General features: G+C 37.7%; 1 protein-coding gene across 2 annotated transcripts in view; it reads right to left on the bottom strand.

Annotated features, from left to right (window-relative positions):
• The window catches only part of HOMER1 (homer scaffold protein 1), a 137,234-nt gene that overhangs the window by 70,072 nt on the left and 50,157 nt on the right, over positions 1-17,005 (bottom strand). For both annotated transcript variants that reach the window (XM_064642548.1, XM_064642547.1), the window contains exon 6: positions 1,821-1,977. In XM_064642548.1, coding sequence (XP_064498618.1) covers positions 1,821-1,977 — 157 coding nt within the window. The remainder of the gene's footprint in view (positions 1-1,820; positions 1,978-17,005) is intronic.

Genomic DNA, 17,005 nt, shown 5'->3' with positions numbered 1-17,005 from the left:
TTAAATGAGATGACAGATAAAGTGACAGTCTCCCTCTACAAACACACATGACAAGCTTCTGCCTGACTGGAACATTTTTGAAGGAAAGAAGTTTTGTCAGCAACTGTCAATTTCTTGACTGAAAGCACTTAAAAAAAGCACCAGTCTTAATTACATTTCATGCACTTTGTCCAGTCAGCTATAGCACACACAATTACAGACCATTGGATATTGTCATTCTTCCCTATCAAATCATTTGGCTGGGACTTCAAGATCATTGTCCGCAAGTCCGTCTAGGTACAGAACATCCCCAACAACTTGCCATATTCCCAGGTTTCCTAAATTCCTGATTCTCTTCCACATCTCCAGGTTAATTGTAGCCTACTGAACTTCCCCCCCCCCCGCCCCGATGAATATGACCTTTATTCTCGGGACTACTTGAACAGCCTCCAGTTAGACAGGTCTAGCATAGGTCTGAAAGAAGCCTTTGCAATTTGCAGGATTTGGCTGCTGTAATTGCCATACTTTATTTCCTACCGGTCAATACAGAATGTAAAACCAAATCAGGAGGTCTGCTATGTCTACTACTTGACCTCCCCTTGTCAGCATATTCATGAAACCTGCTTTCATGCAAAAAAGCACAATGGTTCAGTTTGGGATTTTTTGCATTTTTTTCTTAACTAAGTATCATTGTCTCAGTATGGCCTGGGTTGAAATGGACCTCAAAGATCACCTAGTTCCAAACCCCCTGCCATGGCCAGGGACTCCTTCCACTAGACCAGGTTACTCAAAGCCCTGTCCAACCTGGATGCGTTCAGCCCCACTGAACACTGTCAGGGATGAGGCATCTACAGCTTCTCTGGGCAACCTCTGCCAGTGTTTTACCACTCTTACAGCAAAGAATTTTCTCCTAACATCTAATCTAAAGCTACCCTCTTTCAGTTTAAAGCCATTCCCCCTTGTTCTATGACTACATGCCCCAGTAAATAGTACCTCTCCAGTGTTAAGTACATCTCCTTCATATTTTTCTAAGTTAATCTTTATTAACAGAAGTGAAACAGCTTAATCAAAGACATCTTTCCTCCATACGTGTTAATCTTGCCTTCATTTTGCACAGACATATGTCCTAATGCTACGATTAGAAATTTATATGGATAAAGGTCAGTAGATTACACAATATAATCTATAGAGAATAGATTTGCATTTGCATTTCAAAAGAGAATAGAAATTAAGATATTGAATATTTGTTTTCATAATTTAGCCTTCATAATTTAGCTTACATATTTTATTCCTTCCTCAAACATTGTTCTTCCTTCCCCCACTGTGAACTAACTTTTAGTTCACTTCTGTATGAAAATGGGTGCAGATCTGTAGTTGCATATAATGATCTTGTTCTTCAGTTCTGTTTATGTTCCCAGCTTTCTTCACATGCAAGGATGAGGGGAAGCTGTTCATCTTTGTTATATGAAGAAACTACAACAAAGTTTCTTTAACTTACAGATTTGATGTCAAGTTTCTATGGGCTTAAATGCAGTAGGGACTAAACTGTAATGCTATGAGGACTGTTTCATCTGTCATGAAAAAGATGTGACGGCATCAAATGAAGAGTGAAAGCTGACAAACATCATAAGGTAACTCTTCTCACAACAATAATCTTTGCAGAAAAAAACTTCTACAAACCAAATAACTTTCCACTGGAGGAAACACTTTAAAGAAATCATTAATTTCCATCTCAAAGATTAACCTAAAGCCCCAACAATAAACTTGTTTTACTTGAAAATGAGTGAATAGAGCCATCCGTACTTCCACCTCAAGGATCCTGGCCATTTGCCACAACTTACCCGCTTATGAAGACGTTCTGCTTCCTCCTGATATGCAGCAAGTTGCTGTTTCCATTGTTTCACATTGGCAGTGGACTCCAGCAGGGCTGCTGTGAGCTTAGCATTATTACCCTTGAGTGTGGCCAGTTCTGCCTCCCAATGCTTGCTGATTGTCGAGCTGCACAGACAGAATGAGAATGGTCAGAACCCTCAAATCTCTTCCTTTATTCTTTTAAATGTATTATAATTTTTTTTAATACCCAGGAAAAACAGAATTATGCAAAACATCCTATGACTGAATGACCAAATGATAATACAAATGCTCAAATAATCAAGACTATAAATTAAGAAAGTATAGGTGTAGCATTATTGGAAAACAACATCTATTCACCCAATTCAACAGGGTATTTTTATAAATAAAATGTTAAAGATTATGAAACACACATCAGCTTCCCAAAAGCAACAGCATGCAATTCTGGAACATATGTATGATTAGTCACTATTTTAATATATGCACATTGAATGAAAGTGCTTTTTTAATCCACTATTTTTTGAAATATATTGTAGAAAAAGCTTTTTCACTGACTTGATTAAAGAGAGATAATACAGTGCTTTGGAAGTACAGCTTGGTTGTCTTAATGCAAGTCTTCTATTCCTGAAATATACTTTATTAAATACCATATTTAATTTGAACTTGCAAACTCAAAGATTTTTAATTTTATAATAATATTAATACATTTTTCCTCAGTAATACCAGCAAAGATAATAAAGATCAAGTAGCATAGATAAATTACTGTTTTATTTTAAAGTGGAAGCTGATGCTGAGGTTTACTGAAGTAGCTGATAGAGAAAAATCCTGCTTACAATTTAGTCATTCTCTGAGCAAACACAGGGCTTGAATTTCCAGATAAGTAGTTTGACATCATCCGCAGACCCTATCTTTACACTCAGTGTGCAAGGGAAAAATATCTTAGATACATCAGGTAAATGTATTAATAAGCAAATAGCTCACCAAGAGCATGTGAGGTGCATACAAACATGGAAAACACATGGAGAAAATAATTAATTTTGCCTAATTAGCTTACTATTAAAGACATCATTGAAAACCAAAGATCTGTAACTCTGGCCAAAATGATTTTGTATATAGGTTAGTGATGAATTATGATCAATTATTATAATATTTTATTTTGTTTATATCTTTATACATTAATATGATTAATTTAATTACAATTTCCTGTTATTTAACATGTAAGTTTATAGATTTGAACTTCGTACACATGTACAATGAAACATTGCCATCATTTTTTCCATTTAGTTTCTTCCACTTCCTGCATATGCAAAGTCTATCCCACTGAAGCATATTTCAAATACATTACGACTCCTATAAATGCTTCTTAGGTGTTCAGAATCAACCAGACACCAAGGAACATTCATTACCAATTCAGATCACGTGTACTGTTTCACTAAAACATCATATCTGGTTCTTCTGTGCTCCAGCCTTTCCTTCCAAATACACTGCTTCATCCCCTTGAGCGGGAATACAAGTTGCTCCAGAAGAGGAATATGGGTTTTTTGAAATTGTTTTATAATTTTGTGATCTATACAACTAATTAGAAGTTCACCACTGGAAATTTTAGATCTTAAATGACTAAACTAATGATGATCCTACTTCATTCAGGGAACACTGACTCACATATTCAAGAAGATAAGTACAAATTTCTGGAACCATGTCTACTCTTCTGTTTCTCTAATCAAACTTAATTTTCACTTATAGTAGTCCAGCAGGTCAACAAATTCCGCTAAAATTGCTAAAAATATCTAATTTGTTATTATATTCATAACTCCTTCTTGATGTTCTGATCGGGCAAAAAAATATCCACTCCAGTAGTTTCATGTAAGTGAATAGTTCCATTTAGTAGTTCCTGCAGGACTACTAGCAACTACTAGCTACTAGCAAATTGTGTGTGACACTGATACATTCTTATAAAATGCGCCTTACTACTCATCTTGCCCACAGAATAAACATGCATACAAAATTTTATACTGATGTAACACAGCTGTCTCTGAGACAGTTACAGGCTGAGAACTATTTGATCATTTATTATCCTAAGGAAGTTAATTTTTTTTAATGTAATAATGGGTATATCCACAATGATAACCTTCTAAGCCACAAAGAACCCAGAAGACAGACTCTCAGGGAGTGATTAGTAATAATATGAGGGTGATTTGTGGTGTGTTTCACTTTCACCTTTACCTGCTGCCCTTGTTATACAGTGCCTCTCAAGAAAACAGCCAGGAGCTCTTAAGTTATTCCTTGTATAATGGGATGTCTGCATGAAGTATGGAGCATGTATTTTCCATTACTGCTATGGTTACCCTAGTTCAAAAACTGTAAGGTTTCTTCAGAGCTGGTTATTTTTCAATTGGTTTTTCTCAACAGGAATGCATCAGTATTATTTCCAAACCGTACTTTTCTTCCCCCAAGGGATCTACATAGTGGGCAGGAACATGCCCTATTGTAATGTAGGTGTTACTGACTTGTAGCATATACTGTTTTTTTTTTTCTATAAATAATTGCTATTGTATCTTCTAGAGAGTTGACTATAGCTCCATAAAATGGACACACATTACTTAGATTATCTAGGTTTTTATAATATACAACGACTTCCCAACTATCTAGACTTACCCTGTTTCTTCTTAATGGGTATCATACCAGGAAACACAGAACCAAAGATGTGGATTTTTTGTTTCATAAAATCATAATTTAATTAAAATAGCCCATAACCAATCTTGGCAGTTATGACTGACTTTTCTCAAATACCTTCTTGAGAAACAGAAAGATAATTAAATTATGCTCTGTGGATTACTTTGGTTAAAATTGGAGTTAGATTAATTACTTTAGGACCAGATAAAAGCATACATACAGGAAGGAGGCTCTTCTTAAGCTAGACTGAGAGTATCTTCGTTGATGCCTGTACCTGTAGAGCTACATGGGTTCAAATTTACAGCACTTCCTGAGGAAACACTGAGAAATGTACGATTCAGACACAACAAGAATTCTACCTTGGAGGAGAAGATGCTGGGTCTGACACCTGTGAGAGGGAACACAGATTCAGAAGCTGATGGGCACATGTGGAAACTTCAAAGGGCTGCCAACAACTGCTAAAGCACATAGGCAGAATTTTGATGGTGGAACAGCTGCACTAGAGTCTCTTGGAATAGATACAGGAGGGATGCACATACTCTTTCTCCCTAAAACCTTTTACTTAATTCCTGTCTGAAAGGCTTTTTGCTAAAAGGAATTGATTTTGCCCTCAGCAGCATTAGATTCTGTCATAGAAAATACACACACAGCCCTGTCAGGTTGTCTTAACAGCTGTAAATATCTAAACCAAATCTGAATCATTCCTCACGTGTTCTGAGAATATGTGCTCTACAAAGCACTTGAACTACAAACACTTATTCAGAGATCACAGTGATCCAAAGTGCAGTGTGACTTCCACCAGAACGCTTTCCAAATTTGCGCTGAGATGCAAAGCTGTGTGTACACACCTGGGGACATGCAGGCATACACACCTGCAGTCCTGTGGTACAAGAATTCAACCTGCATACATGTTTTGTTTTCTTCTGAAAGCCTCTGCTGACAGCATACTGCTTCAAACCTATGAGAACTAATATCACTGACTGCCTGACACAAAGTTTCAAGACAGTACTTCAAAAAAAACCCCACCATCATTCATCTGGAACCATGCCTGTTTCCTGTTTTTCAACATGAAAAACTCCCCCAAACTATTAAAAATACTCTAACAGAGATTAAAACCTGGTCATTTCTGTGTGAAACTTCTGAACATCTGAAAGCAAGAGAAAAAGCTGTTTTGCATACATCCCATTACTGTCAAATACAAGAGGGAGAAAGGGCCTCTAATGGATAATAGCAAAATATGAGTTCTGTTGGCTCAACTGATCATGCTAATAAAAAAAAAATGCTTTCATAGAAGAGGTTTGGGTCTGATCATAACAACTGTTCATGGGATCACGAGCACCTGTTAGCAAGCAAAAGGTCAAAACTCTTCCAAATCTCTTACCCTTGGTGCTGGCCACGCAATCCGGTGTATCTGAAACACCAGACATGTCCAGTGAGAATACCACATGGTTCTACCCCATCAAGGCAAAGGATTCAAAGTCAGGTATTTTATATCTTTGACATTCAGTAATTCAATCACTTCCACAAAACAATCCTAGAAAAACTGATGGCTGGTATCACTCAGCCTAACTGTGACACCCTCTGAAAACTGGAGTCAATGATCTTCCTTCCATACTTTTAGGCATTCAAACCAATTAACATCAGGCCGATCCCCTTTCTCACTGGGGATTAGTTACAAGCCCAGTAAATCACAGAAGAATAGCTTTGGTATCTGTCCATCTGTGACCTGAATAGTGTGCCAGAGGCTATAAATGCATGATTATCTTTCTCTGTAAAGTAGGTCACTTAAGGAAAATTAATCCGAAAAGCTCCAGTCACCATATTTAGCCAGCTGGAGAAGGCTTGCAAACGGAAGGAGAGGGAAGCACACATTAATGAGTTGCATTCAGAATTAAGGTATTTTGAGAGATGCCTTCATGAAGCAAAGAAACAAAAGCACTTCAAATCAAGTTTCTGCTTTTTGAATCATTATTGTTTATTCATTGTTTGCAAAGTTGTATGCAGTACCAACACTGAATAACATGGTTTAAGCTTTATTTCAGATTTATTGAAATAAAATGTGTGCAGAATTCTGCTTTATTATTATTTAGGGAGTTTATTACTGCATTCATTGCATAAAATTAATTAATTTAAAAATTATTCCATAGCATAGTCACTGTTTCAAAAAACTAAAGTTATTCCAGAGCGTGTAAATTCTTTCCTTCAGGTATCACTGTGATGTGCACTGTGGGTGTGTAGTGAGCAGCCCTATCTTGGGACAGCAGAAATAAGGAGGAATATAGGAGAAAGAATGAAGTACTTTCACCACAAAATGTGGATTCCGCTATGGTAACTAAATCCATAAGACTTGACAAATATGAACAGAGCAGAGTCCTTGTAGCTACTGCCCAGATTATAAATAGTGGCATGTGTTGGAAGCAGCCCAAGAGTCTGCTGGAGTGAGCATTACCAAACACCAGGGGAGGTATATCAACCAGCTGGTAACAATGTATCGGCTGTGCTGGCTGCAAGGGGTGATCCCTTCCGATAGCCTGGCTGCTGAGCCCTACAGAGCAGCTCTTCGTGCTTGACGAAGTACAGGGGCACTGTGAACCTTTTGGTTCTGCTGCAGTACTATCCACGAAGACCACTGAACACAAGTAGTGTCGCCTCTTCTCTTTGGAAGTGTAAGGCAAGTATTTGGTTTATGTAAAACTCTACAGTGCATTTGGAAAGCAATTCTGAAAAAGGTCCTCCATATTAAATAAGCGTCAGTTAATGATGAAAGCTGGAAGGGTGAGATCTCTGCAACAAGCTACACTTCCTACTGCCTACGTTGAAATTATGTGACTGTCTGATTAGATGGAGATGTTCACTCTGCTAGCACAGTGGGGGATTGCAGCATCCCTCAAGGTATTTCTAGAAGCTCACAAGAAGCCTCCTCTCATTCATTCTGAAAATTAAACTTAATCTCCTCAGATTATGTCTTGATTTAAACAGGAATTTTTGTAATTTCATCCCTTTTCAGAGATTTCAAAAAGCTACTTTATGATGGAAAGTATTTAAACAAGATGGTTTTGGGGACTTTGTCCACTTGCTAGTCAAAAGCACCATAAGCCCTTGATAATGATATGGAAATCTCTCCCTCTCTCTTGAATATTCAAAGCGAAATTGGAAACAGAAGGGACTTTTGTCCTCTATTGAATTATACCTAATTAGGAGCCCTACAATGAGTGGGAAGTTGAAGAAAGAGCAGTGGAGTGGACTAGGTTCTATCCCACCATTCCAAGAAGAGCAATGATTTTGAGTTGTTCTGCCATTTTAACTTTTGTACAGAACTTCTGCTTGTATGGGCCCAGTAGATTAAACCACTCAAAAAACTCTGCATTATGTACACAAGGCAAGGGACAGAGTCATTCAGTTAAATAATTAAAGAATAGCAAAAGAGGGAAAGCTGTGGTAAGAACGACAGGTGTTGTAAGAAGAAAACTTAAGAAACAAAAAAAAATTGCATCTTCACAGCTACTGCTTATTGGTTTATATGTTGTTGAGATTAACTGGACACATACAAAAGGAAGTCTTATTTGATAAACTGGATTTCATTTAAAAAAAAGTAACGCCTCTCAAAATTATAATCCAGAGATAATTACCAGGAAATTGCTTTGAGTTAAATATTTTGAGTAAGGCCAATGAAAAACTAATTAATATTCAAAGAGATCCTTATCCTTAATTAGAGTATTCAAAATAATTTTTAGCAAAGGAGGATAGCTCCCCCGAGGAGAGAAGAAGGAACATTAACAGAGCATGAAAGATTTGTTCTTCCGTTTGGGATAAGGAATATCTACACGATCTCAGTGGAGTTACATTAGCACAAAACCAGGGAAACATGGTTGTGAATCAGCTCGTAGCAAAAGAGATGAAGGAGGCCCTTGAATCACATTGTACTTCAAGTGAGGTGCCTGCTATCAAAGCCACACACACCTGCTGGAAAGCGAGAAAGGCAGCTGGATGGATGAAATCAGCAGGTGAGAGCATTACATTTCTGGGAGTCTATTATTCTGTATGAATGTTGAAGGTTTATCCCACTCCAGGATGTACTGTTTTGTTTTGCACACCCCTTTTCTCAACTCTGAGCTACAATGTACTTGAACTCCTAATTTCTGTATCAGTGTAGAAGACAAATGCAGAAGCTTTTTCTGCAAATTTGGGCAGCTCCATATATGGAGATATTACAGATTTCTCCTTCAAGATGTTTCGTATATGACCTTTCACTTTCATATAGTCTTTCAGCTTGACCATGCTCTTGACTGCATTCCCAATCACCAAGAGTACCCATGGAGCCCACGGACAGGAGAAGAGTTGCCTTTCCATTTCTGTTACAGGCAGTCCTGCTCTTAGGCAGCTCCTGTGCTGTGCCTTATCAGCTCACTGGGAAGGATCACTAGCTTTGCAGACTTCATGGATGAAAATCACAAAAGAAGTTGATATAGACTCTTTCCACTATATAGCAGACCACTACGCATGGCAAATTGATGGCTATATCCTATTTAGATCCACCATCTAAATCCATGCTCTGTATTTTATAATACAGCCTTCATTCATTACAGGGCCGATAGAAACCACCACAACACACACTGCTTTCAATATGGGAACTTACCACTGGGGAATAGACTGGATATGAAATTCTTTTTAAGGAAGGGAAATTTATCATAAATATTACCTTTGGTAACTCAGCATGGTATTCCTGCAAAAGGCAACAAAGCCAGAGCTAAAAATGGCTAAGTATTGGTGGTGTTCACTGCTTACTGAAATGCTAAGAGTCAACAGAACAGAAGAGCTCTTGAAATGCATTCCATTAGGTATTAATACAAAATTAATGCTTCAGCAATGATCTCTACCCATCAGGGACTTAGGTCCTAGTCCTGACCAAAGTTAAAAGGGGGAACAAAAGAGAAAAAACAACATTTCCAAGTTTCTTGTAATGTCTGTTACTTCACGCTGGATGTGTTTACACAGGCGACATTTGAACTCCATTTCTCATTAAAATTGCACTGCTAGGAACAGTTTTAAGCATGTTTTTGTACACTACATCACAAAGCAAAAGACTTATATTTAACCTGAAGATAAGTCCCTGATTTCTCTGAAGAGGCTCAATTTTTAATTTAAAAAGATCTCATTTTTATCTTAGTCATTTAATTTTACATATTAAACAGATATTTGGTTATCTCTTCATGAAGGCCATAGAAAAAAACAAAAACAGTAGCTCTTTCTCATAACTTTTAGCTCTTTGAAAGAGCAAGCATGGCTAATTAATTTCTAGCTTTTTTGCACTAATCATTAAAACCTTATCAACCTAACAATTATCACATTCTCTGAAATATTAAAAAATATTTGCCCTTGCTCCCTTACTGAGATTACTTACCAGTATCATTGCAAGTATTTTATTCTCACGCCTATGAGACCTTGCAGACCTAAAATCTTATCACATATTTGAAAAAGTAAAAAAAAAAAAGTTGCCCTTATTCCTTTATTGAAACTGCATATTGGCATAGTTGGAAGTAGTTTATTCTCAGATCTGTAATGCACCTCATAATTTTTCACAACTGATACTAAATAAGTTTTTTAGTGCATTGAACATTAAGCATAATTCCTTGCTGTTGCTATGGTGCTGAATACATCAAATACTCCAATGAAGTTATATTTTCAAAAGCAACAAAGTTATTTAGGAACTTACATCCTATTTTCTAAAATGACTAGGTATTTGGCAGCAAAGAAAGTAAAATTGACTCTGGCATCTATGGCACTTAATCACTTTAAGAAAGCAATTAGATGATGTGGCTATCAGCAAGTCAGATACTAGGACACAGTGACCCTGACACTAAAATGATCTGAATTATGGCCACTTTCATTGTGGAACTCATCTGTACACACAAGAATTTAAAGCAGTTTAACTGCAAATTCACACTCTGAATTAGTATGGATTTAATTCTGCTGAGGCCCCTGGCTACACAAACCCCCAATTTTCTTTAAAAAAATTCTAAAATAACAACAATTTGTGTGTGCACAGAATCAAACTGCACTCTCTCAGCAATGTAACAGAATAGAGTATTCGACTTTCCCACACATCTCTCACCAGGGCTCTCATTTATTGACTGCTATTCATATTTTAACAGTTTCTCTGAACTGTGCTCTCAATTACACCTCGTTGAGTTTGAGAAACTTCCCTAGCTTTACCACAGAAATGCTGTGGTAGTAAGGACAAGGACAACTCCTTCCGCTCATGGCCAAAAATCTCTTGAGTTTCCAAAGGCTGTATGGACTGGGGAGTTTGCACTCTTTGCAAGGCACAGCTGGCCAGGGAGATTCTGAGCACAGTTTGTACATAGTCAGGTTTAGCACCCTTCCATCTCTACAGTCTTTGAGGCTTTGTGGGATCTGTAAACCTCCCATTCCCACTTGAAATACTCCTGGGCATGCAGTGTAGATCTGTGCTTTTGTGCAAGAAGAATACCACTCAAGTGGGTGGCAATGAAGCCCTCCAATCATTGCAAGTATGCCAAACTGGAAAGGGACTCTGTACAAAACACAGTAACGGTGTCTTACAGCTGCAAGGACACTGAATAGGCACTGAAGAGATCCAGCATCACTGCTGCACATGAGGAAACAGTTCAGCCCTCAGTGCCAAGGCACATTTTATTTAGCAGTATAGATGTGACCCATGAGGCTGTGGCAGGTACAAATTGATTCTATGGGGCTCAGCACAGATTTTCAGTTCTGCAATAGCAGAGTGAAGACAGTAAAAGCTACACTCTGGGCAACCCCAGCCACATGCAGAGCAGTGACAGGGCTAAAGGGACCTCTCCCAACCCTGTATGTCTGATAGACACCACATGTCAGTGGCGGAGATCCTCAGCACGAGCCTCTATCTGCATTTCTAGGTTCCATCACAGCTGTAACTGGAGTGTGTTGTGCCGCTGCTGAAGACAGAGTAGCTGTTACAAGTAGCTCAGTGTGAAAGTTTTACAGGTGCCTATTTTAGATCTTAGCTGAACCTTCTGTTACTGATACCACAGGACAGCTCAGCCTCTAAGACCCCTTAGTGCTGGTTCCTCTCTCAGCAGAACACTCATTACAGCTGCAGGGCCTCACAACTCCACTACCAGCAGCAGAAAGGCATTCTTACAGAATGATCAACAGAAATAGTTCTACGTGATTAGGTAGTCACCTAAAGATTCTGAATTATGATTACTTGGCCTCCACCCAGGTAGTACATTAGATTATCTTACCATATCAAGTAATGACTACTGGTGCAATTCACTTTTGCTTTACAATTGCCAGTTTGCTTATTCCAGTAAATACAACATGCATTAATTGCACAGTTAGTGAGGAGATGAACTGTCAGTTTACATGCTGACAACAAAAACTTATTCCATTAAGGGAACTGAAGCTATGCGGGAGCGTTGAAAATTTAATTAAGTTTCATTTATCTTCTGTAATAGCCATACAATTGCTTAAGAGTCAATAGCCTACATATAAAGTCCAAAATAAACCATCTATGGAGATGTCAAAAGTACTTTGAAGAACAAGCAGTAAGTCACATAATATGATCACAGTAAAGCATTTATGGACTGTATAGGTTTGAAAAAAACAACTCACAAGTGAGTTGTAACACAAGTGGATACTGCAACTCCTATTTTTTTCCCATTACAGTTCTTTAAGAGAATGAAAGTATTAAATTTGCCTTGTTTAAACCAAATCTGAATTCAAGAAGTGACTAAATTGCTTGCCCTATGTTGATCCTAGAGACAAATTTACTAAAAACAAATTAAATGGGTGAAATAAAAGAATAAATTTAATACATGGGAAGTCTCTCATACTCGTATTTTTCCCATGAACTACGGGTTAACATTCAGAGGACGAAGTCCTTATATAAGTTCCTCTCTCTCTCTTATTGTAAAAAATCGCATTTTTAAAGAAAAAACGTAACATGGCACCTTCCTTAATTAACTGGAGTTGACAGTTTTCATTTGCTCAGTCTAGACTAAGTGATCTTAGGTTTCCTTCATCTTTTCAGAATAATGCAGACCATTTGTCTCAAGAACTGAGCTGGAAGTTAAAATGTGGTAATTTATAGATCACTTCTTCCCAATTCAACATTTAATTGATGTAACAGTTTCAAAGAAGAATATAAAGCTTGGCTCCTCTCTTCTCTCTCTGTCCCATCTTACTTAACTCGTCACAAACCTAACAGGGAAAGAATGAAGTTGCATGTGAGTTCTGCTAGTTGTGAGTTCACAGTCAGCACAGCAGATGCTGAGCTTTCATTCTTTCACAAGGCTATGCCTATGTGCCACATTTCAGCATGTTTGTTTTCTAATATTGCAAGCTCTATTTCATCTTCCCTGATAAGGCCCCTAGACTAAGGAAAGGGTAGGGCAAACACCATGATATGAAGATGTTTAAAAGCCAGCTCTCCTCAGTCTCCCACTGTGCTGAACATAAGCCCAGCACAAATGATCTCCAAAGTGCCAAAGTAGAATTAAACCAGAATGCTAAAATCTTGGAAGAGTACAGAAGGAAGGCACTACACCATTGGTGTCGTCACACAAATACATTAAATTCCAAAGTATTTTCTACATAAAGTGAACAGGTAATTCACAGTCATACACAGTGATCAGTTAGATCACACTTCAGGCATGTAGGAAACCATTTTGGCCATCCTCTTAAAATTCAGGCCAAATTAATCTGAATGTATTGCCTACATGCATTTGGCTTCAGACAACAAAATCATATCTTATTTCTATACCTATTATCACTATATTGAGTAGAAAAAAAACTTTAATTCTTCTTCCTTTGGCAAACAACTAGAGTTGGATAACTTAGTACAATTCAGTCAATTCACTTTCAGGGGTTTGGTTTGGTTTTTTTGTCTGAGCCATGTTATTTGAAGAAAATTACTTCTTAATTACCTATGGGATTGCAGTCTCCCAGAAGAATGGTTTTCACTATTCTAACTTTAATTTAGAAACCAAACGCTTTGCATTTCATATCAGGAAGACAGAACATCATTACATCACAATGCCATAGAGTAAAATCTGCAAAGGCAACTACCATACAATCAAAGCTGATCAGAGGAAGTGGACCACACATAAAGTTTTTTTGTTGTATACTTGAAGAAACAGAGTTCTAGACATTCCGGGCATTTTATTTCAGCACCTTTACCCAACTCTAGCTTCCATCATTTGCCAAATGGCTTAAGAGCTGATTAAAAAACTCTCCTATATTCTAGTTCATTGCTGATTTGTGCCAACTCAATTCATTACAGACAAAACTTGATGGCTGTTTGGTGTCACTGTGAAGTACTTTGATGAATACTTACGAATTGCCAGCTGTCCACATTTCAAGAAAGTGCTATTCAGCAACTTAAATTCATCTCAGCAGAGCCTCCTGTTATGTGATCAAAACACTGATCAATTCAAACCACCTCCTGTCTGTCCTATAAAATGTCACTGACATCTATAGTGATAATAAAGGAGCTCAAAAGATGTGATTCTTTAGGTACAGAAACTTTCCCTAAGCATAAAGATAATGGAAAACTACAGGACATGTTGATCTCCATTTAGCTGTATTCCCCATTTTATTCTTCTAATCTCAAAAAGCGAATATATTAAGGACATATTTTTGACCAACAAAATAGTTCACTTCTGTGTTTATATGTGCTTGTCCCTAACTCTATCTGTGTCTGCCAGAAGGAGATTGACACTATCAAAGTCCCACTACAAGGCATCTGCCTACTACAGTGTGACAGAAAATAATCAACATGACACAATTACATTCAATAACACAACTTGTTCACTTGGAGCCTGAACACTGTTTGCACATTCAGACAGACACACCCTGAAAGGGCTTACAAAAAAGCACCTTTGGATTTCTACTTGATCAATAAGCTTTTAGTCTTGAGGCTTATGCTATCTGTGCAGGAACCTTAAGCTGGAGAATAGGGAGAGTAATGGAAACATCTCATCAGGGAGCCATGGTAGGGTGACCACAATGTCAGAGAATACAACACTGTGTTGCCTCAGTTGAAAACAGTAAGCAAAACTTTGGATCACAACATTGCCAGGAGGTACAAATAAAGGCTGGACCTGGGAAAGAAGGCTTAGCAGATGAAACCCATCTCCTCTGCGTTTAGCTGTTTAAAAGGTTAACTATCCCAAGACAGCACTTCATCTGCCCAGTCTTAGGCAGGTGCCTATCTAGGATGAAATGCATCAGGCATCAGGTGTAATTTTTTGACGTCAGTATCACATGGATGTAGCAGAATTTGCTGGTTGTCCACCAGAAGACCTAGGCTACAGCATCCTACAAAGGAATTATTACCTTAACTTGGTTTAGTTGTAAACCCTATCTCTAAATAAGGGATAAATCTTCAGCAATCCTAATTCATCTGACAAAACCAAGACACTTACAGAGTATTGTATTAGTAAAACAGCATGGATCTTTTGGATTAGACTTGAAACTGAGCGGTTTTTTTCACTTCATGTGAAAATCAAGAGCTCCTGGTCCTTGGTCCTACATCTCTTGCAGGGATGCAAAATGATCCCTCAAAGATATGTCTTACATACATATATACATACATATATATATGCATTTTATGAATTCCAGGTAAATTCTAGAAAAAACAACTTTGATGAAAGCTATTTTTGTAAAAGTGATTAATTTAAATATGAAATAATCCTTTTAAAAAATACACTAAGTTAGTGCTCATGTTATGCATTTTTAATATAAAGAATTTGCTAAACTGCTTTTCTCTGCTTTGTCAAACTTTATTTTTTAGATATGTGTTCTTTCAAGAAGTGGGCAGAGGTAATTTATTTGGTGAAATCCTATCAATAAATATCACAGAACAGCAAATGGCTTCATCAAGTTCATCATGGTTTCTTTGCACCTCGCAGACAACTGTATGTTGGCTCTGAACTGGTGAAACCAACGGGCACAAAACAGTTAGTTCCTAAGCCATGTTCACTTGGGAGTGAAAAATATTCCAGGGGACAGAAGCATTCATGCAGCCCTATCTAACCTTTCATTTGGTGTAACAACTGGAGGAGCCTGTACCAGCTGCTCAAGGTACAGTTGCCCATTCTGAAACTTTACTCTGGAATCAGAGATGTAACAAAGGAACAGGAGACACAGCCACCTCCTGAACTCATGTGCCACACAAACCCAAGCAGAATTTGGTACAGCAGAACTTCTATCTCATATCTTTGATGAAAAAGAACTAGTAATTTAAATAACTGTTGCCAGCTATTATTGACTCTGGCTTTCCATGCTAATCCTCTAGTATAAAGGTACCTAATTGGCTAAAATTAGCTAATTTGAAGTCCATATGGGCTTCATTAACATCATTTAAGAACTTTAAAAATAGCAAAGCCGATGGATGTAGGGATCCATGTAGTATGTTAAGGGAATCCACAATTAACCATTCAGCAAGACTCAAGAAATGCTTTATGATTTAAGATGTTTGGCATCTTGTATCTCAGGTCAGATATAATGTAAATTCCCCAACTGCATTTCTAGTAGTATTCTTATAAACGACAGCAGGAATAAAATGAATTACTGGCTCTTAAGCTTAAATATTTCCAGAAGATGATGCTAGCCGTCTCCTTTCTGTGTCCAGAATATACCTCTCCTGCAAGGAGAGGGGGCAGATAGGAAGGTAGTAATACAGTGAGTTCTAAAAGGAATATAAAAATCCATAAACCAAATTGATCACTTCATCTTCAATATGAGATGTTAAAGGAGGAAGTTACATATATTTATATTCTGCCTGGAAGTTTGAGAGAAATGAGTTCTATACTGTTTCAAGAATAGTAATTAATTAGTCTTTAACATTGTCATCATAGTTGTCTGTTTATCATCAGGCCTACCAGATGGCAGTAAAACCATAACCATACAGTATAGATCAGATTTCAGAAGCAGATCTATCTATCTATCTATCTATCTATCTATCTATCTATCTATCTATCTATCTATCTATCTACTTCTCTATCTATGCAGCTTCTCATAGGAGAAGTCCACATATGATCCACCACTACACCTGAAATACCACAGAAAGCAGAGTAACTTGCTGGTATGAGTAAAAGAGGTCTAAACTTATATCAATCATATGCATCCAACGGAGCTTCACCTTTGTTAAAATGTACTCAGTTACAGGCTTTTTTCTTCATCCCCTCCCACTTCCAAAAAATACTTCCTTCAAGTATTCTACTGGGTTTGGCCACACTGCCTAAAAAATGTGATAAAGACCCTACATTTTAAAAGAGCCACTAACTGCAAGATTCAGGCTAGTTTGTTTGTTTTAGAATAGAATCACAGAGTGGCTTTGGTTGGAAGGGACCTTAACGATCACCTTGTTTCAACCTCCCTTGCCACAGGCAGGGACATCTTTCACTAGACCAGGTTGCTCAGAGCCCCATACAACTTGGCCTTGAACACTCCCATGGATGGGACATCCACAATGACT

The sequence above is a fragment of the Pseudopipra pipra genome, chromosome Z (assembly GCF_036250125.1).
Source record: "Pseudopipra pipra isolate bDixPip1 chromosome Z, bDixPip1.hap1, whole genome shotgun sequence".
Lineage (NCBI taxonomy): Eukaryota > Metazoa > Chordata > Aves > Passeriformes > Pipridae > Pseudopipra > Pseudopipra pipra.
This window is presented reverse-complemented; position numbering and strand designations above follow the sequence as displayed.